General features: G+C 40.3%; 1 protein-coding gene across 1 annotated transcript in view; it reads left to right on the plus strand.

Moving 5' to 3' along the window:
• The window catches only part of LOC115415836 (semaphorin-6D-like), a 211,175-nt gene that overhangs the window by 55,893 nt on the left and 132,584 nt on the right, over nt 1-22,698 (plus strand). The window contains 4 exon segments of the mRNA XM_030129485.1: nt 2,433-2,564; nt 2,841-2,996; nt 15,754-15,930; nt 16,335-16,472. Of these exon segments, the coding sequence (XP_029985345.1) occupies nt 2,433-2,564; nt 2,841-2,996; nt 15,754-15,930; nt 16,335-16,472 (603 nt within the window).

The following is a 22,698-nucleotide window of genomic DNA, read 5'->3' on the forward strand; positions in this document are numbered from 1 at the left end:
TGTTCTGGATTATGTGACATCAGTCCACTGTAGCGGTCAGGGAGTATGATACGGTATGTTTTTAACTTTAGGCCAGGGCCGTCAAACTCCTGTTAGTTCAGTTCCACATTCAGCCCGATTTGACCTGCAGTGGGCCGCACCAGTCAAATAATAACAGAATAATACAGAAATAATGTCAACTCCCAACTTTCCTCTATGTTTTAGAGCAAAAAAGTAAAATTATGCAATTAAAAATGTTTACGTCTATCAACTATCCTTTAAAATAATGTGAATATCATGAACAAACTGAAATTTCTTAAGAAAACTAAGAGCAATTTTAACGATAGTCTGCCTCAGTTTATCATTTACACATATACATTACAACACATGTACATTACATCACAGTGGATCTGCAAACACACAAAACATTTAAGAACAGGCAGAATACTGGAAAACTTGCACTTCAGACATTTCAAAATGTTCATATTTGTTCAGGTTATTCACGTTTTTGTGAAATGATAGTTTGTTTTAGTGTAAATACAGTAAAATAACATGAAAAGTTTTACATTTACAAAGAGAAAACTGTGGAGTTGTGAGTGTTTATAGGTTATTCTGATAGTATTAGACTGATCTGACCCACTGCAGATTAAATGTGGAACCTGAACTAAAATAATTCACATCTTCAGTGTCATTTTTGCATTTCACACATTCATGCCAGGGGTCGGACTGGACCCTTTTGCGGGCTGGATTTGGCCCCTGGGCCGCATGTTTGACACCTGTGCTTTAGGCAATGTCTACGTCCACAGTACTGAGGTAGTAAATATGGGCGTGTCTGTTTCCACAGAGCCAATCAGATGTCCTCATTTGTCCTGGTCCAATCAGCAGTAAGGACATGTTGTCCCAGATCCAATCATGGACTCTGTTCCATCAGCTCATTGTCCTCTGGTGTCCTCAGAACTGTGCTCACATATGGAGTAGACGCTTTTTGTCAGTATATCAAACAAACACCCAAACTAACAGACACTGTAACAGATCTGTAATATCAATAAAAACAGAAAGTAGAGGGAAGAGTGCAAAGTTTTCCAGAGACAAAAGGATTAATTAGATTTGTGATGAAAGTTATGAGTCAATTCTGTCATTATTTTTTTCACACTTATTTCTTTTCTCAATCATTGTATGAGGATTAGAGGGTGTTTTTTCTGTTTGTTTTTTTTTTGTTAGATATCCTTATGAACCAGTTAAATTAAAATCACAATCAGTGCATTCATTTGAACAGAATAAGCAGACATTGGTTCGAATAGGATTTCTATGAGTGTGTGTTTGTGCACAGCAAGGTTATTATCTTTAATGAAACTAACAAAATGACCAAAACTACAATAAAAAAAACATTTTCGTTAACTGAAATGAATAAAAACTATAATTAAAATTAAAACATACTGTATTGTGTGTTTATAAAACTAACTAAAACAGATACAAATTCTGGATCAAATTCCCTTGGTTTTGGTCTTTGTCAATGTCAGATTGATGTTAAATGGATTTCTTTGTCTCTCTCAGTTTTCTGTGCTGTCTCCATACGACACTTTTTGCTCCGTCACTTGTGTTCACTTGTGGTTTCCAGTCGTCTTCTGGTCCCCACTCTACCTGGAAACATGGAGACTAAAGCAGCAGAGTCCTGTCTGGGATTGATTTGAATAGGAGCACAGAGAAGAAGAGAAAAGAGACCACTGAACTACAACTGAACTACAACTGAACTACAACTGAACTACAACTGAACTACAACTGAACTACAACTGAACTACAACTAAACTACAACTGAACTACAGCTAAACTACAACTGAACTACAACTGAACTACAACTGAACTACAACTAAACTAAAACTGAACTACAACTGAACTACAACTGAACTACAACTAAACTACAATTGAACTACAACTGAACTACAACTAAACTACAACTGAACTACAGCTAAACTACAACTGAACTACAACTGAACTACAACTGAACTACAACTAAACTACAACTAAACCAAAACTAAACTACAACTGAACTACAACTGAACTACAACTGAACTACAACTAAACTAAAACTGAACTACAACTGAACTACAACTAAACTACAACTGAACTACAACTGAACTACAACTAAACTACAACTGAACTACAACTAAACTACCACTAAACTACAACTACACATTTAGAAAAAAAACAAAAACTAATAAAAACTATCGAACCTGCTCTAAAAACAAATTAAAATGAACTGAATTAGAGAAAAAAAAGTCCAAACTAAATAAAACTGAACTAGAATGAAAAATCCTAAACTCTTTTGACCTTGGTGCAGAGTTGTGCTCTTTTTAAGGCCGTCCTCCACTCACTCTCTCTCTCTCTCTCTCTCTCTCTCTCTCTCTCTCTCTCTCTCTCTCTCTCTCTCTCTCTCTCTCTCTCTCCGTCTGCAGTATCACAGGTTCAGCGGTGTGTGCCTTCTACATGGACGACATCGAGAAGGCCTTCAGCGGAAAATTCAAGGAGCAGAAGAACAGCGAGTCGGCCTGGACGCCGGTTCCAGAGGAGCAGGTCCCCAAACCCAGGTAGGAGACGCTGCTGTAAACAGCCCAGTGCTGCCACTTCCATGGACGTGTTTATCTGCTGCTGACAGCGCTGTGCTCTGCAGCTGCTACACTGACTGTTCTCAGACGTCTGCCAACACAAAAAGAAGCAGATGCACCTGTTTTCCCTCCTGCTCTGCTCAAAAACAAACAGCTGCCAGTGTTTTTACATCTGTGCCCACGGAACCGGGTTCACCTTATGTATGTGTGTGTGTGTGTGTGTGTGTGTGTGTGTGTGTGTGTGCTGTTGTTTCTCAGGCCTGGCTGCTGTGCAGGTGAAGGCTCAGCTGCTGCCTACAAGTCGTCCACCACTTTCCCTGATGACACCCTCACTTTTATCAAATCCTTTCCACTCATGGACGAGTCTGTTCCCTCCATCAACGACAGACCGTACTTCACCCGTACGACCAGCAGGTACCGTCTGACACTTGTGCAACAATACACACACATGCATGTTTGAGTTTAAACACATGAATTAAGTAAGTAAGTATATTTTATTTATAGAGCACGTTTCACAGACAGAGTCATAAACAGTGTCGGCTGCTCGTCTTTCAGACAGGGGAAGCTCATTGTCGGCTTACATCAAAAAAATTGTCAAGTTATTACCTCCACCAGGAGGTACTGTGATCACTTTGCTTTGTTTGTGTTTGTTTGTTTGTTTGTTTGTTTGTTTGTTTGTTTGTTTGTTTGTTTGTTGGCAAGATAACTCAAAAAGTTATGGATGGATTTTCATGAAATTTTTAGGAAATGTTGATACTGGCACAAGGAAGAAATGATTAGATTTTGGTGGTGATGGGGGGTGGCCCAATCACCACCAAAATTTAATGTGTGTGTGTGTGTGTGTTCTTCACACACAGTATGGGGTTAGAGAAGATCCATAGTGGAGCCTCTCAACAACAGGAGATAAAAAAAAAAAAAAAAAAAACTAAATTACTGGACGTGTACATGTATTGAGCCATTTTTCTACTGATTTTTAATTTTTTTTAGGTTGTATTTTAGCCACATGTTAAACACAGAAATAAGAAATGGTTCCCTGATACATGCATGATGTTTATCCCCTCCACCCACTTTTTCACAGGATACATATTTTATGAAAGTTTAAAGTTAAAGTTTAATGCTGTGTTCCAGTCTGCACCCAGAGGCAGGACTGCAGGTGTTTCGTACTGAGCTAAAGCACACCTCCTGTCCCTCAGTAGAGGAGGTGTTTTGCTGTGGATGTCTTCAGTCCTCAGCTGTCAGGGGACGTGCATGTACACACACTTAACCCTTTCATGCACAGTGGTCACTCCAGTGGTCAGTTCTTCTCCAGCTGTTCTCTTGTATATTCATTAGTTTTGTTGTGTTAGTTCCAGATCAGCCGACACAGTGGACACTAATGCACCATCACATACACTGACATTCATATCATTACTGGAACTTTGCTGTTCTTGATAAACCTGATCTGCACTAACATGTTTGAGTGGAAATCAATTGTTATTTGTTAGAAAAAAAAGTTTTTTTTGTTTTTTTTTTTGCATATTATCTCCATGAAAAGAGTAATAATTAGCATTAGAATATCTTTAAATGTGAGAAAACATCAGATTTTATTTCATTGTTTTAATATCAATTTCTGATATTGGGTTTTAAACATGTTCCTTTACTTAAAAAATTAAATGCATGGACATTTTTGTAACTCCATGAAAAAAAAAAAACAACTAGATCACATTGTTTTTTATTCATGCCTATGGAGGAATAAAAGCACTCAGGAAAAAAAATCTAAGGTTCTCATAATTTATGCATGAAAGGGTTAAACAAACAGAAGACACACGTCAGCCACACACATGAACACACCCAGTCTGTCCACAGACATGTATGTCAGCTAAAATGTCCTTCGGGGCTCAAATGAGTGTCCATTTGTGTCCAAAACAGTTGTCCTACAGTCACAGAAGTGTGTGTAAATAATGCTAATCCATTTGTGCACAGACTACTGATATTCTCTGACAGTGGAAGCTCTATTTTCATAAATATTGGATTTGGAATAGCACGTGGATGTGAAAACTTTTGCTGGTGGACGGACGTGACATTACCCATGATGCTCTGGTCAGTCCCAGTACTTTATTAGGAATAAACTTCTAGACTTCCTATTGCTAATTGTGCTCTTCTTCATAAATGTTGGTATTGTGGATCTAAAACAATCCCAGCTGACACAAAAACACTAAATGTGTCAGTGGACGGATGTGACATGGAGCTGAAAACATAGTTCATATGAGCATCAACATGTTGAACAGAACTGAAATCCTGTCCATTTGAACAACTGTCATTTACCAACACAAAGTTCCTTTGGATTCACTGAGACTGATTTAATATGAACACAGACACACAGAAGAGCTGTGAGCACATTTGAACCGATATACACACAACTTAAACAAACAAAAGACACGCCTCAGCCACACACATGAACACACATGAACACACATGAACACACGTGAACACACGTGAACACACGTGAACACACATGAACACACATGAACACACGTGAACACACATGAACACACATGAACACACGTGAACACACGTGAACACACATGAACACACGTGAACACACGTGAACACACGTGAACACACGTGAACACACATGAACACACATGAACACACATGAACACACATGAACACACGTGAACACACGTGAACACACATGAACACACATGAACACACATGAACACACCCAGTCCGTCCAGGATTCTCCTCATGCCTCCTGAAGCAGATCCAGGCTGACAGACGTCCACATCTGGTGCCAGAATCCTCACATCTGCCTCCTCTGTCTCCAGACACAAAGCCAGTTGAATGAAATGGAACCAGAAGTGAAGCACGCAGCGCTGCGAGTCACAGCAGCGGCGTGCCAGTGGAGTCTACACGGGTAAACACGCCGTTCTCCACGGAACCATCAGGGAGTGAACGAGGAGCCGCTGAGGCCACGGAGCTGCAGCTTTTGTCCTCGTAGAAAAGTCTAGGAGGGATGTGAATGCCAACATGTGGTGGTTTCTTTAACGGAAGTCTGCTGGCGAAGCGGATGTATTAGTGAAGCACAATTCATACACAGGGCAATTCACAGTGTTTTACAGAAAATAGGACCACTGGCCCTGTATCTGAGCGTCCACATTCAAAGCTTAGGTAAATGTATCCAGATCCATTTATTCTCCCCCAGTTCTGTGTATTTATTCTATTACAGAAATAGTCCATGTTTTGCTCATATTCAATCAGATCTGTCAAAAATTCAAATTCACACTTGATTTCATTGATACTGATTTATTGGATCAACCACTTCCTATCTGTTAGAATGGGAACATTTTTCAAAGTGGCACCAAATCCAGAATCAGATCCAGATCCAAATAATTTCACTAACTTTTGTTGACATCATTGTAAAGAAGCTGTAGACCAAGTTTGAAGTCAATCGGAATTGTAGTTTCGGAGAAGAAGAGGATTGAAAGTTTTGTAACAGACGACAGACGACAACAGACGATGACAGACGACAACGACAGATGATGACAGATGATGACAGATGATGACAGACGACAACGACAGATGATGACAGACGATGACAGACGACAACGACAGATGATGACAGATGATGACAGATGATGACAGACGACAACGACAGATGATGACAGACGATGACAGACGACAACGACAGATGATGACAGATGATGACAGACGACAACGACAGATGATGACAGACGATGACAGACGACAACAACAGATGATGACAGACGATGACAGACGACAACGACAGATGATGACAGATGATGACAGATGACAACGACAGATGATGACAGATGATGACAGACGACAACGACAGATGATGACAGATGATGACAGACGATGACAGACGACAACGACAGATGATGACAGATGATGACAGATGACAACGACAGATGATGACAGATGATGACAGATGATGACAGACGACAACGACAGACGCCACCGCCGGACGCCACATGACGACAATAGGTTACAGTAAGGTAAAAATGGAAAAGAGACCGGTTAAAAACACACAATTACAATTAAAACATAATCAACTAGAAGCACTCGGAGAGCGCAGACCTCCGCCAAGGCTGATCAGTGCCCCCCCCGTGGGCCCCCCCACCCCCGATCACCACCAAAATTTAATCATTTCTTCCTTATCCCATTTCCAACAAACCCTGAAAATTTCATCAAAATCTGTCCATAACTTTTTGAGTTATGTTGCACACTAACGGACAGACAAACAGACAGACAGACAGACAAACCCTGGCAGAAACATAACCTCCTTGGCGGAGGTAATAATAATCAGTTAAAACAAAGTCAGAGGTCAGAGGTCAGATGGAACCCTTTCCGTTGAACAGCTGTTTTCAGGCTGGACTGAAACACTGTCACAGCTCAGGTCTGTGTGACGTCATCAGGACGACTGTTCCAGAGTCGAGCTGTGTGGCGGTCCACTAATGAAGGACTGAATCCAAACTGTATCAAACACTTCAAACAGCTGAACTAAATCCTTTTCAGGAGCTCAGATTGTGTCTTTCTGATGTGCACTGCACCCACATGTTCAATCAGCTGCTGGACTCCATGGGGTTTGGATCCAGGCTGGGGTAGAACAGTTGTTGTGTCTTGCCCAGTGGCACTGGGGTAGCTGCATGTTCAGACTGTGCTGCTGTCTATCTCACTGATAACAGCATCTCCTAGGAGACAGATGTCCTGGACTGTGGCACAGATTCCTTCTCTGTGTCTGTCTTCATGACTCCTGCTTTGTAGCGTACTCCTTCAGTTCTCTGTTTGTTTGTCACTCAGACACATTCAGCTGTGATAGTGCTAGAAATGTGTTTGTAAGGTTTGTTTTGGGTAGTGGCGTAGAAGGTCCAATGATACCACCACCCAGTTTCATTTTTCTGTGGTGTAGCTCCAACTGTATTCCACATGACAGCGCTTTGGTCTGTGGATGGATGTGGACAGGAAACTGTGTGGTTCAGCTGGAATTCAGACATTTGGTCGCCCTTCTTTCTGAAAGTTCCTTCAGAGTTCTTACCACTGGATGACACTGGGAGCATCTGGTGAAGTCCTTTCTCTGTTTCTAGCGTAAAAATCTTTGCTTGTAACGCACTGATTTCTTGTAGATACCTTCAGCAGTTTTTGCAGTGAGCGGTTGTTTTTCTAAATCCTCTAGACGTGGAAAAATATTTCCAAGACTGAGATCGCTGCACTCGTCAGATCAAATATCCCCAACAAAGTTTTAGGGCCACTTAAAACTGTTTTAAAAGAATGAATAAAAAGTTTGTCCAAAAATAAAAGCATTAAGATTAAAATCCCAAAAAAATAAATAAAAAATAAAAGCAGCAGGATTAAAAGTAAAGTAAAGCGGACAAAAGCAGGAGAAAGCAGAAAAGCATGTGCAGTTCTGTGTTGGTTGAAATTCTGTGTCGTGCATGGGAACCCGGGTGGAGAGAACACAGGGTGAAGTGCTGGTCTAAAGGTGCCCTTCAGCTGGGCTCGGACTCCCCAGCCGCTCCGCCGTGGGCTCCAGAGCGCTGCAGTTGTACTGTGCGGTTCCCAGGTTGACTGTGTGCATCTGTATGAATATGGAACAGGACGGGCCTCACAGATCCAGCAGCAGCGCTCTGGACCTCCTCTGAATACAAAAAGTAGAGGAACAAAAGGGAGGCTGCAGGAAAAGTGTCCACACAACAGAAAGGAGGGACGGATTGAACGGCCGTGGGCGGATGCAACAGCGGGACCGAGGAGTTAGGAGACGGAGGAGACGGAGGAGACGGAGGAAGTGAGATGAGAAGAGGTGGTTTGGCACATGAAGGGACTGATTCCACTGCAGGGATGGAAGCATATGAACATTTCAGATCACAGTTATTGTGACTCAGATGATCACAGTTCTCATGATTATCACGATATTATTCCCTCTGCCAGGAGGTACTGGGATCACGTTGCTTTGTGTGTTTGTTTGTTTGTTTGTGTGTTATCGACTTTACAGGAAAACTATTCCAACCATCTTTTTTTTTTTTTTTTTTTTTTTTTTTAGTGATACTTAACAAGACAATGTGGACAGAAAAACAACAACAACAACAACAAACAAAGGGAAACTCAAACAAACTAAAAACAACAACAATGACAGAGTATTGACAAACAACAACGACAACATCTTATTCCAATGAAGAAGATCATAAATGTAAAGAGTAACTAAACACTATAGTTTGGTTAGGGGTGAGAGGGAAAAGGGGAAGAGGGGGGTGTGAATGAAAGGCAGAAAGAGAGAGGGGGGAGTGAGGGGGGAAATAAGGATTGTTGTAATAATACAAAAATATATATAATAATAATAATAATAGCAGTAGCCTAATTTGCTAGTATTATTGTGGCAGCGGTAGCGGCGAAGACAGTCAGAAAATGAGTTAAATAATTTAATATTTGTGATCATGTATTTGTATCAGTTATTCTCTGTTTTGAGTTTATATGAACTATATATATTCCACCCATCTTTCCCAGATCTTCCCCACAGATAGGCCTAGGCCCTGGGACCAACCCAGTCCATTTTGGTCCCAGTAGGACAAAGTTCAAGGTCACAGCAAGGTCACAACATCTACAGTTTTCCATCTGTCATCACTGAGACATTTTCCAAAATTCATCCAAAATTCCAAACGACTCTGATTCTCCTCCAGTTGGATCCACCTGTAGCTTAGAACAATCTCTTGTATGTGGAACTAAATTGTCCACATCCACTGTGGAATGTGGACTCTGTGGACATTTACACTGAACACTGAAAATCCCATTTACTTTTAATTTTTATTTAATTTTTTTTTTTATTTAACCAGGAAGAAAATCCCATTCAGATTAAGAACCTCTTTTCCAAGGGAGTCTTGGCCCAGAGACAGCACAACACATAGTTACAACATACAGTAATTTACAGGACCAGTCAAACTATGTCAAACAAGTGCAGTATTTCATTACAACTCAACAAATATTGATGTGAATTGAATCTAATTGGACAGACACATGACTGGGACCAGATTCAACTGTTTCTGCTGTATGGAACAACCTGGAAACTGTTGGATTTAAACAGACAGAGTGGATCCACACATGCACAGAGTTCAGGCTGAAGGAGGAGCTGTGAGTTCTGAACACTGGTTAAAACTGTGCTCAAAATGTTCAAAAAGTATGAACACACACTGAAATAATTTAACCAAGTTGTATTTAAAAATAAATACATAAATAAATTAATAAATAAATTAATAATAATTTAAAATAATAATAATAATAATAATAATAATAATAATAATAATAATAATAATAATAATAGTCCCACTGTCCCTTCTGTGTCAGAAACATTCACATATTAACCCTTAGTGGTCTGAGTCTATTCTGTCTGTTTTTCAGTCCTTTTGATTTGGCCTTTATATACTATAGAAACAAATGTTTACTATACCCATGTTTGGATCTGTTTTTTCAGCACAACTTCATCTAGATCATCTGTCTATTATTTTTTCACTTTAACCTACTATAAAAACACAAAAGGACAGAAAACACACAAAAATATTTTTAAATCCGATTTGAAAAATGTATATAATTTATTGTATAAAAATCAGATCAAATCAAAGTTTATTTGTATAGCACTTTACAACATCAGAACAAAGCCCAAAGTGTTTTACATCTAAAAGCATGATTAAATTATAAGATAAAAAACAGGTTAATCAAATACCATAAATATACATAAAACAATAGGACACAACACACAATAACACACAGATGTTTAACAAACCTTTTCACAGACTTTAAAAGTGAATATTGGTTCCAAATATTAGGTATAGAAAATTACAATTGTAATAAATTAAAACTATACTCAAATATTTGACATAAAAGCAGATCTTTACATACACTGTAAAAAAACAAAGTAAAAAAACAGTATTATTCCAGCAGCAGCGGTGCTGAAAAAATACTGCTAAATAACAGAAAATAACCATGTCAGAAAAATATGGTAGTTTTCCATAATTCAAATACAGTTTTTTGCCCTAACTTTACAGGAGATTTTGACTTTTTAATGTTTAATAAAGAATATTTACATGTATTAAAACAATCCAATTCCCTATAAATATATATATAAATAATTTTCAGTCAGACTCAGTTGTCCAATCCACTGATAAAAACTGTATTTGGACAGTTTATCAGTGCTTATACATGTTCTACATTCACAAAAATATATGTTTGCAAATGTATTTTAACTGTATTGTTCTGTGAAAAAAGAAAAAAATTCTTTTAAAAGATGTACATTTTTTGGTTCTTCACAGTTCCAGTTTTTTCCTGTTCTTTTCCATTTGACCTGTAAAATCACAGTCTGTTTGTGTCATTTCATTGATATTTTCTTGTATCTGAAAAATACAGGAAAAATCTGTCAAATAAACAGTGAAAATTCTGTTCAATTACAGATTTTTTTTTTTTTTTTACAGTGTAGGGTTTTCCCCTAAAAGTGCGGTAATAAAACACAGTTATCATGATAATTAGAATTTAAACGGTAATACTGACCGTCTGCAGTTTTACCGCTGTTTATCGTTGTACTGGTAATGGTTCCATCCCTATTCTGCTCTGCTGCTTCACACCATCAGCCGTCCCACTCAGGTTCTGCTTTATCTGGTCAAACTGTCTGTGGTCAAACTCAGCCACGACGTGAAGACGCTGAGCGGTCCAGGTGACCGACCCACAGGAAGTAGAGTGTGGAGGAAAAACCTGTCCCAGATGGAATCCTAGTAGTGTTGTCAAAGCCATCTGAGTGTCTGGTGGATGTTCAGGATGGAGCTGATGGAGCTGAATCCTGACGCCGCCGCCAGGCCACTCCTCCAGTCAGCCTTCTGCAACATTCTGCTTCTTTTGATGTTCCCTTTTTTAAAGTCCTCCTCACTCTGAACTCCAGCCAACGGCTAAAAACAGAAAGGTTTTGACAGATAAAACAAGATAAGATCAGATAAGGGGGAAATTACACAGATGACAGCAGCAAATACAAAAAGAAAGAGGAGGGAAGACAGAAAACAGAGAGTAGAAAGAGGAAGAACGAACTCTGTTATTTATATACAGTACTGTCCGCACTATAAGCCACCACTTTTTTCTCACTCTTTGAACCCTGTGGCTTATACAGCGATGCAGTATATGTGTATAAATATGTTTTTCTTTTCAAATTCGATGGGTGCGGCTTATATTCAGGTGCGGCTTATATTCAGGTGCGGCTTATATTCAGGTGTGGTTTATATTCAGGTGTGGCTTATATTCAGGTGTGGTTTATAGTCAGGTGTGGCTTATATTCAGGTGTGGTTTATATTCAGGTGTGGTTTATACTCAGGTGTGGCTTATATTCAGGTGTGGTTTATAGTCAGGTGTGGCTTATATTCAGGTGTGGTTTATATTCAGGTGTGGCTTATATTCAGGTGTGGCTTATATTCAGGTGTGGTTTATAGTCAGGTGTGGCTTATATTCAGGTGTGGTTTATATTCAGGTGTGGTTTATACTCAGGTGCGGCTTATATTCAGGTGTGGTTTATATTCAGGTGTGGTTTATACTCAGGTGCGGCTTATATTCAGGTGTGGTTTATATTCAGGTCAGGTGCGGTTTATATTCAGGTGTGGCTTATATTCAGGTGTGGCTTATATTCAGGTGTGGTTTATATTCAGGTGTGGTTTATATTCAGGTCAGGTGCGGTTTATATTCAGGTGTGGCTTATATTCAGGTGTGGTTTATATTCAGGTGTGACTCATTGCCTGGAAAGTACGGTAGTATTTATGTAAATGTAGATTTAAATCTAAATATTACATACATATCTACACTGTGGTTGCACTTGGTGTGATATGGGGGGGGGTACTGTAAAGTGTTCTCCAGTCTGAGGTTCTGTGGTGGAACCACCTGCAGTATTTCTCCTTCCTGCTCAGATGTTCAGTCCACAGTGGTGCAGCTCCACTGGGCTCTATGTGCACTTGAGTTGGTTTTTGTGGGTGACCTGGTACCAGGGTCCGCCTCCCCAGGACAGACTAGACCACAGAACATTCTGTGATAGAACATTAGATCCTGTTGGGATCAAAGAAAAATGTCTTCAGTGTTTGTGCAGAGTTCTGCTGGAATTCAATTGTTTAAGGAAATAATCATTTAAAAAAAAAGAAACAAAACCAGTAAAAAATCGCCTTGTTAACAGTATCATGATATATCATGATATATTGTGTCGTGATCCTAGTATTGTGATTTATATCGTATCACCTGATTCTTGCCGATCCACAGCCCTGGTGGTACTTCCACTCAGCCTGTGTCTGTGTTCTCTGGGACACATGTTTGACGTCAGACCAGAATGTGTCAGATACTGGTCCAACTTGGTTTTCTCCTGCTGGTTCTGAATTCTGCTCACATTTAACTTTATGTTCCATGAAAATGCATTCTGTTTATTGTTCAGTGCAGGGCCGGCGGTAGGCGTGGGCGGGGGGGGGGGGGGGGGGGGGGGGGCTCAGCCCACCCAAATGTCTGTCTTGCCTACCCAGTCGAAAGTTAAGGGAAAACGTTTATCCAACAGAAAAACAGAACAGACTACACTACTATTGGCTCTTATCTGTAATTGGATGGGCAGCCTACAGCCCGCCCTCTTCCATCAGTGATTGGTTGTCGTCATTGTTTTGCATTTCCTGAGCACTTCATTGGTTCTTACAGCAGCTCACTGTCTGTTTCTGAGCTGTGGGGAGTTCAGCGTCCCTCCTTGGTCCCTCCTGCACCTGCACAGGTCACTGCTGCACCTGTACAGGTCACACCTGTACAAGTCACACCTGCACAGGTCACACCTGCACAGGTCACACCTGCACAGGTCACACCTGTAGAGGTCACACCTGTACAGGTCACACCTGCACAGGTCACACCTGTACAGGTCACTGCTGCACCTGTAGAGGTCACACCTGTACAGGTCACACCTGTACAGGTCACACCTGTAGAGGTCACACCTGTAGAGGTCACACCTGTACAGGTCACTGCTGCACCTGTACAGGTCACACCTGTACAGGTCACACCTGTACAGGTCACACCTGTACAGGTCACTGCTGCACCTGTACAGGTCACACCTGCACCTGTACAGGTCACACCTGTAGAGGTCACACCTGTACAGGTCACACCTGCACCTGTACAGGTCACACCTGCACCTGTACAGGTCACACCTGTACAGGTCACACCTGTACAGGTCACTGCTGCACCTGTCAGGGTTTCTGTTTCATGCCACCATTCTGTCTATGGGCGTTTCACTGGATCTGTGGTTTGCTGACGTGCTCTTGGGCAGGGCATTGTCTCTGGGCTCCTGCAGAACAGCCGACCCGCTTCGGCGGACACTCGCATCACGTTCTGTTCGTACACACTGACTAAAGCAGCACCAATAAAACACACACACTGGGCAACACAATGCCAGTAAACACACACACACACACACACACACACACACACACACACACACACACACAGTCTGTCAACTGTTGCCAAAGGAAGGAACAGAAACTGAGTGAGGGGTAAATGATCTGTCACTAATTCTATGACTTATTCTACTAATTCCGTCCTGGTGGTTTATATGTGTACAGTTCTACTGACATTTGAGTCTGAAGCTCAGGGTTTGAGATGAAAAAGACAGATCAGTTGTTCTCTTTGTCATTTGTCACTTTTCAGATTGAATTTGAATCAGACTTTTTTGGTTTGTGACATATGAACAAATATGATGTTTTTCTTTTATTTGTCCTTTTGTCCCAGTTCCAGTTGTTGTTCTATCTGTGCCACTTTTCAGTCTGAGTTTGAACCAGACTAGACGGCCTTCTGTTTGGAGAAATTCTGACCACAGTGAGAATAATTTATTTTATTAATATTTAGTTTTCATTCTTTTATTTTTCAAGCTCATCCAATGAAAAGAAATATGCACGAAGGACTTTTAAAATCATTTATATTTTATATTACAGAATAAATGAACACACATGAGCTGCCAGACAACTGCATTCCTCTTTGGGGATCAATAAAAGGGTTCTTATTCTTCAATAAACTGCTTCTGTTCAGTGCCGTCAGGACTGCAGTTCAGACTGTCCGTCTTCAGGACACTGTTGGGCTTTGCTATCGTCTGTCCACACCAACCAAGTGTCCCACCTGTTATGTCAGTCAGCCCCCCCCTAATATGACAGACTAGAAGTGGCCCTGGTTCAGTGTGTGTAGTACGGATGCACCCATACCACCTTTTCCAGACCGAGTACGAGTACTTCCATCTGAGTACTTGCCGATACTGAGTACTGATCCTAGTCCTTAGTAATCCCATTCCAGCTGTTAGTTCCTTTTGTAAATGTGCTTTATTGTCGTTGTCATTAGTCTGACTGGAACAAAGTGCTGCTACTGACATTTCATGTGTTGGAATGAGCGTTTGTCAGTTAATCCACCAGGGGGCGCCGCTCTGAATTAACCATACTGGACAAATAACACGAAGAAGAGGAAAGTTTAATGAAGAAGAAGAAGAAGAAGGTCAGTAATACCAAACCTGTAGACGACAGAGGAACACTACTGTGATACTAATGTTAGTGTTTTCTCTGGAAGGTTTAAAAGTTTAGCTTCAGCAGGAAGAGAAAAGACAAATGAGTGACAGGTTTGGTTTGCACTTCCGCTGGCGGCGGTCCGCACCGCTCCGTACTCCCGCTGGTATTCTGTGTCTGGGTACTCATCCTCCATCAGCTTAAAAACAGATGAATGTAGTCAGATTACAGACAGAAGGCTGCGTCTGTATCTGTGTGTGAACGGTACTGTCAGTGTTACTCGGATCATTTCTGTGGTTCCATCTCCACACTCTTCACACTCACACACATTCTTCCTCCTCCTCGTTCCTGCTGCACTGAACTGGGAATGGCACACGGACACAAGTGGGATCGGTGCATTTGTATCAGATTACTTTTATGAGTACAAGTACACACACTGAGTATTGGAGCCAATGCCGATACTCGTATCAGTATCAGTGCATCCCTGGTGTATAGACCATATGGACTCTATATATGTGACTGAACCAGCCCAGATGTGGTCCACCCACCCAGACCAGTTTGGACCTCCACAGTCCAGTGTGTTCCCACAGCGGTATGAACAGTAGTGGTCCATCCTTGACCCTGTGTGTGTGTGTGTGTGTGTGTGTGTGTTCCAGGTTCAAGCTGACCCAGATCGCGGTGGACACCTCAGCCGGACCCTATAAGAACTACACGGTGGTTTTCCTGGGCTCAGATAACGGTCATGTTCTGAAAATCCTGGCCAGCACCCAGGGGTCCAACGCCTCCTTTAACAGCCAGCTGCTGGAGGACATGGACGTCTACAACCCCGACAAGTACGCACTTGTGTTCATGTATTATTTACCTCCTTTTGCCCTTTTTCCTTGACGTGGTTCCTCCACTTTTCCACCGCCTCCTTCTGTTTCAGCCTCTCCTGCTTCTTTGTGTTCTACTTTGATCTGCTTCTGCCCCCCCATCTTTGCACGATTGTAACTCTTTGCATCATTCTGTTCTGCTGGAGGCGCTGCTGGGTTTTTTTTCCTCCCTGTGTCTCCTTTTGTTTTCTGTCTGCACAGCTTGAAAACTCTATCTGCATGGACGTACATTCAGTCTCCTTTCTGTATAATTTTCAGACTCTGCCCGCCGTCTGCGCCGCTCATTGAAAATGAAACCAAATTGAAAGTGTCTGATCATAACAGATGGGTTTTTTTTTTTTTTTTTCCTTTCTCTCTGTTCCTAGATGTAACGTGCAGGGGGAGGACAGGAGGGTACTGGGGCTGGAGTTGGACCGCGACCACCATGCTCTGTTTGTGGCGTTTTCCGGTTGTGTGATCCGCGTTCCGCTGAGCCGCTGTTCGGATTACAGCACCTGCAGAAAGTGAGTGACCACATCTGACACCAGGGTTAAAGCTGGGAAAACACAGCATTTATGCAGAGTTTCTGTCCAGTCTGCAGGGAAAAGAACGCAACTTTTTTATTTATTTATTTTATTTTATTTTATTTTATTTTATTTATTTTATTTTATTTTATTTTATTTATTTATTTATTTATTTATTTATTTATTTATTTATTCATTTATTTATTTATTTATTTATTTATTTATTTTATTTATTTATTTTTTATTTTATTTATTTGTTAAACATTTATTATTTATTTATTTATTTTATTTATTTGTTTTGATTTTTATTTATTTTTAAATTTTATTTATTTACTGTTATTTTTTTATTTATTCATGTTTTATCTTATATATTTATGTATTTATTTATTATTTTATTTATTTTTTATTTTTTTTATTTTTAGTATTTATTTATTTTATTTATTTGTTTTTTTATTTATTTTTATTTATTTATTTATTGTTATTTTTATTTATTTATTTTATGTATTTTTATTTATTTATTTGTTTGTTTTTTTATTTATTTATTTATTTATTTATTTATTTTTAAGAAGATAACTGAGCTACCACTGCCAGGTAACTCCAATCACATTTATTTCCTCTGCAGCTCCCAGTTTAAGAATGCGCCCACTCGTCACGCTGTTGTCGGCTTTGGACAAAAGCCCGTTCCGAACAGCAGATGTTATGTTATTATCCGTGTGCTTCATGGAGTTGAGCCTGGTGCATTTTTTTCTAAAATGCTTTCTGAGGTTATTTGCGGTTCTGGCAGGTAATAAGCGGCAGTAAGACAAACCTGAAGAAATGTGATGTGTGTGCCATGTGAGAGAAGCCCTGCTTCCAGATGAAGCCCAGTCTGATTGGATTCATGCCTGAGTGTAAATGATCCTGTGTTATTGCAGAGTGGGAATAAAAAGAAACGTTCCTAAAGAGCGCAATTTACAGCATAGGACACTGATATTCCCTGGACTCGCTCACAAGTGGAGAAGTTCATGGAAGAGTTTGAAAGAGTTGGTGAGAAGTGACGTACGCACACAGTCTGTTCATGTTCCCTGTACACTGTAAAAAAAAAAAACAAAAAAAAAAAAAACAAACGTAAAAAAAAACAGTAATATTCCGCCAGCAGGGGCAACAAAAAAAATACTGTAAAATAATGGAAAATAACCATCTAATAAAAATACAATAATTTTCCATAATTCAAATACAGTTTTTTGCCCTAACTTTACGTGAGATTTTACTTTTTTTTTTTTGACTTTTTAATGTTTAATAAAGAATATTTTCATGTATTAAAACAATCCAATTCCCCATAAATATATATATATATATATATATATATATATATATATATATATATATATATATATATATATATAAATAATTTTCAGTCAGACTCAGTTGTCCAATCCACTGATAAAAACTGTATTTGGACAGTTTATCAGTGCTTATACATGTTATACATTCACAAAAATACATTTATTCAACAGTTTTGTTGTGAAACCTCCTGTAATTACACAAGATATTTGTCAATGAACAAACAAGTCTGGTTCAACTGACAGAACTAATACTTCTGTTACTGTTAATTGTCAGTAATTTTATCTGGTTTTCCTTTTTTTTTTTTTTTTTACAGTATTAAACTTTAAATGAACAGTTTAATCTCATAAATAGAAAAGAAATATTTGTGAAATTACGATACATTTGCAAATGTATTTTAACTGTATTGTTCTGTGAAAAAAGAAAAAAAATCTTTTAAAAGATGTACATTTTTTGGTTCTTCACAGTTCCAGTTTTTTCCTGTTCTTTTCCATTTGACATATAAAATCACAGTCTGTTTTTGTCATTTCACTGATATTTTCTTGTATCTTAAAAAAACAGGAAAAATCTGTCAAATAAACAGTGAAAATTCTGTTAAATTACAGATTTTTTTTACAGTGCACAGTTTGAAAAGCACTGATACCATTAGTACAAAACCAAAACTGTAAGAAGGACTTGGATCTGTGTGTTATTTATTTACAGTAATAACCAGGTTATATCAAATGTTACAGACAACTAGGGATGGGAGTCGATAAGAATTTAACAATTCTGATTCCTTATCAATTCTCATTGGGTGAGGGAATAAAAGAGTACAAACAGCTGTGTTTGCATTAACTGTCTTTTATATTTCCATCTGCACAGAAAATAGAACATATACAGTATGTACAAATGATAAGAACAGATGATGCTGGGCCCGGTTTGACCAAAACTAGAACTGTAAAAGCATTTTCATTAACTGAAATAAATATAAACTATAATGAAAAGAAAAAAACATAACTAACTGAAACTGTATTGTATATTTACAAAACTAACTAAAACGGATAAAATTATGGATCAAATTCCCTTCGTTTTCGTCTTTGTCAATGTCGGATCGATACGAAATTGATTTATTTTGCTCTAGCAATTTTCTGTGCTGTCTCCATACGACACTTTTTGCTCCGTCACTTGTGTTCACTGTGGTTTCCAGTCGTCTTCTGGTCCCCACTCTACCTGGAAACATGGAGACTAAAGCAGCAGAGTCCTGTCTGGGATTGATTTGAATAGGAGCACAGAGAAGAAGAGAAAAGAGACCACTGAACTACAACTGAACTACAACTGAACTACAACTGAACTACAACTGAACTACAACTAAACTACAACTGAACTACAACTGAACTACAACTGAACTACAACTGAACTACAACTGAACTACAACTGAACTACAACTAAACTACAACTGAACTACAACTGAACTACAACTAAGCATTTAGGGAAAAAAAAGAAACTAATAAAAACTATCAAACCTGCTCTAAAAATGAATTAAAACGAACTGAATTAGAGAAAAAAAGTCCAAACTAAATAAAATAAAACCAGAATGAAAATCCCAAACTATTGGAACCTTGGTGTAAAGTTTGTCAGCTCTGCTCTGCCTTCGCTTCCATAGTTGGTTTATGAGCAGAGTGTGGAGGCGTTCGTGTGTTTGTGGATCTTTTGTGTTTTCACTCCAGCTGACGTCCATGCTCTGCAGCTCTGAGGACTATTTTTGGAGCTGAGGGGGATGTTGGCCCCATGCATGGCCCCCGTCTCCTACAGCCCCCCCCAACCTAGAGGAAGAATTTGTGAGATGCTCAGTTCCACCAGGGAATACCCCCCCCATAGCATGCTAAAACCTGGTTGCGAAGGCCTGGAGAAGCTCTCAACATCATTTACTGTAAATTGGATCCAGCTGATCGGCTCCAGTCCAGCAGCAGAGGCTGAACGTTTGGGTTGAGTTTTTTTTTCTTCCTCGAGCTGAAAGAGAAAGCAGAGAAGAACAGAGCAGTAAATGGATGGGGGGGGGCTGTCTTCCTTAAACTCATCCCCAGATGCTTGTCACAGACTGGAGCTGCTGCTGCTGTTCACCTCATCCTGGGATTAGAGCCCCTGTAGGTCTGCTCAGCACTGGCCAGGAGGTCCGGCTTCTTTTATTTCTTTTTTTTTCTAAACTTGTCTTGTCCCTCATCCTAAGAGTAGAATGGTAGTCTGGCTGCAGGGGCGGATCCACAAAAATAGTAATGTCGTGGCAAGAGGGGGGGGCAGTCACATTTTGAGCGGGGGCAACGTATGTCAGGAGTGTGTGTACTGAATTAGTTTCAGAAATAGAAGAATCGAACTTCCACTCAGGTGCTGTCCTTTCACAAGCCTGAATATATAACCTAAAACATGTTTGCCAGTGTGGAAATGCAGTGTGTGCAGCATGTATCAGACCAATGGCTCCTGTTTTTATGGAACAAATGCAGACAAAGTCCAAAGTGACCTCAGGAAAACCAACATCTTATATTTCCTGGTCAATCAAACTCATGCAGACAGGTTGTATTGGAATAAGTCAGCACACATGTGAGCTCACTACAGGAGAGAAAAGCATTCCACAAAAAGAACAACAGTGTTTTAACCATGTTAGGTCACAAACAGTTTTACAACTGAACCCATAAAGACCCAAACATCCATGATCGACCTAAACCATCTACTGATACAACTGTTTAATACCTGCTGATCCACTAATCCTGTCAATACATGTCAGTAACTGGTGTCAAATAGTTATTTATCTTTTCATGGTATTTCAGGGTATTGCTCTAATGTTATTTATCCACAAACGTTCTGCAGAATCAGCAGCTACTCTAGCGTTAGCTCATGTTCAGTCCAAATACTGAATACACAGGGTTAACACAGGGTCAGGCTTATCCACATATACAAACAGAACATAGAAGGTAGAACAGCTTTTGTCGCCTTACGCACCGTTTGTCCTCCTCTGCTTCAGAATAATGATGGATTAGATTTCTGTAGTGCTTTTAAGGAGCCCACAGCCCTTTACATTAATGAGCCATTCTTCATTCACTCTCACATTCACACTCTGGTGGAGATTGACTACAATTGGATCCACAGCTGCCCTGGGGGGGGCAGGCTGACAGAAGCCCCTCCCACCACCACTGAACATTCACAGGCGTCAGGGCTGGTTTCTCACATGGGCCAAGTGGGAAATCACCCAAGGTGGTATTTCATGAGGGAGGGGCCCCACGCCACCAGCTCTTAAAAAACACTGAGTCCATCTGTCACAGTGTGCCAAGGAACTGGTACAACAGTGCCCCCCCTGTTGTGCAGGTGCCCCCCCTGCATGCTGTGATGGTGCCACGCGGCGCACGCACAGAAAAGGTGAGAGCAGGAGAAGGGGGAGGGGGGGGCAGTTGACCTGTGGGGGGGGGGGGGGGACAGTTGACCTGTGGGAGGGTGGGGGGGCAGTTGACCTGTGGGAGGGTGGGGGGGCAGTTGACCTGTGGGTCTGTCAGGTGTCCAATTTAGAAAAAGAATCAGAGAAACGGGCTAAAGCTTCAGGTCTGCAGACGTGGGTGAACAGGACTGAGGTTTTTCCAACGCTACGGTCGGCTACTATGAAGCTGGAATATTGGAATGTTGTTCCGGTACCGGGATAAGAAGAAATCTGATGTAGTAAATGAGTTTTTGCCTTTGTCCTTTCGTACTGCTGCCTTCTTCTTGCAGCTCCCTCCTCACTTCGTGCCACTCAGGTTCAAATCAAAGCTCTAGGAGCTGTCGTTACCTCGTGCTGCATTCAGTGAACTCAGACATCAGAGCTTTGTACTCACAAATGTTCGATTTGTTAGAACTATTTCTTGATTTCCGAGTTGCCAGCTGGGGTGGCAGCCAGGGTGGCAAGGCTTTGTTTTAAGGTGGCATTTGCCCCCTATGCCACCCTAGTAGGTCCGCCCCTGTCCATCTCCTTTTGGTGCTGAACACATTTACTTTGCCAAAGGAAACTTCACAGACTATATGAAGCTCCCCTTGATATTCTAGTGTGTTTGTTATGAGTTTAGTTGAACCACATTTCAATGTCGACCCTGATGTGGGTGGGGGGGGTAAGAAAGAAGAAGGTGGTGAAGACTCTCACAAGAAAATATCAACAATACCAACAGTAACAACCATGGAGATAATTATAATGGAAACAGTAGCTAGAACCAGAACTGAGTAAAACTGGGCAGAAGAGAGAAAAAAAACAAAACTACAATGAAATAAAATACAGAAGACCTGTTAAATGATGAACATAAGAAAAGAAAGTGTGAACAGAATATCATACACAACGTCCACACAAATAACACCAGTAGGAGGTCCGGTTTCAGCCACGGCGTCCTCCTTCACCTCACATTGACTCCATCCAGCTCTCACCGTGTTTTCAGCCTCCATTTTCTCCTTTTTTCTCACTCATAGCTTGTTTCTTCGCTCCCTCCTTCCCTCATTTGACGGCTGCGTTGGCAGGTTTGTGTTTTTTTTCTCCACTCGAGGCCCTGCTGCCAATATTAGGTTTCAGAAAATGCTCTGTTTTGAAGAGCGGCTGGGAACTGTATGAAATGGGAGTTTTAATAAAAATAAAATAACGGGGCAAGAAGGCCTTCGAACGCCAGTGAATGTGAAGGTCCAGGAATTCAGTTTGAGTGGAAAGCTCCGTCTGTTTGAAGCTGTTAGTTATGTCCCTTAAAGATAGTCATGAATACAAGTGAGTGGGTTTGGTCTCAACTTTCATAAAGACAGAACACCTTTACTTCTGTTCTTTACTAAATATGTCATGCAAATCTATTGTATAGCAAAAAAAAACAAAAAAAACAGTAATCCCTTTATTATGTGATCACTTTGTTTGTTTGTTTGTTTGTTTGTTAGC

This window comes from Sphaeramia orbicularis, unplaced genomic scaffold, assembly GCF_902148855.1.
Source record: "Sphaeramia orbicularis unplaced genomic scaffold, fSphaOr1.1, whole genome shotgun sequence".
NCBI lineage: Eukaryota > Metazoa > Chordata > Actinopteri > Kurtiformes > Apogonidae > Sphaeramia > Sphaeramia orbicularis.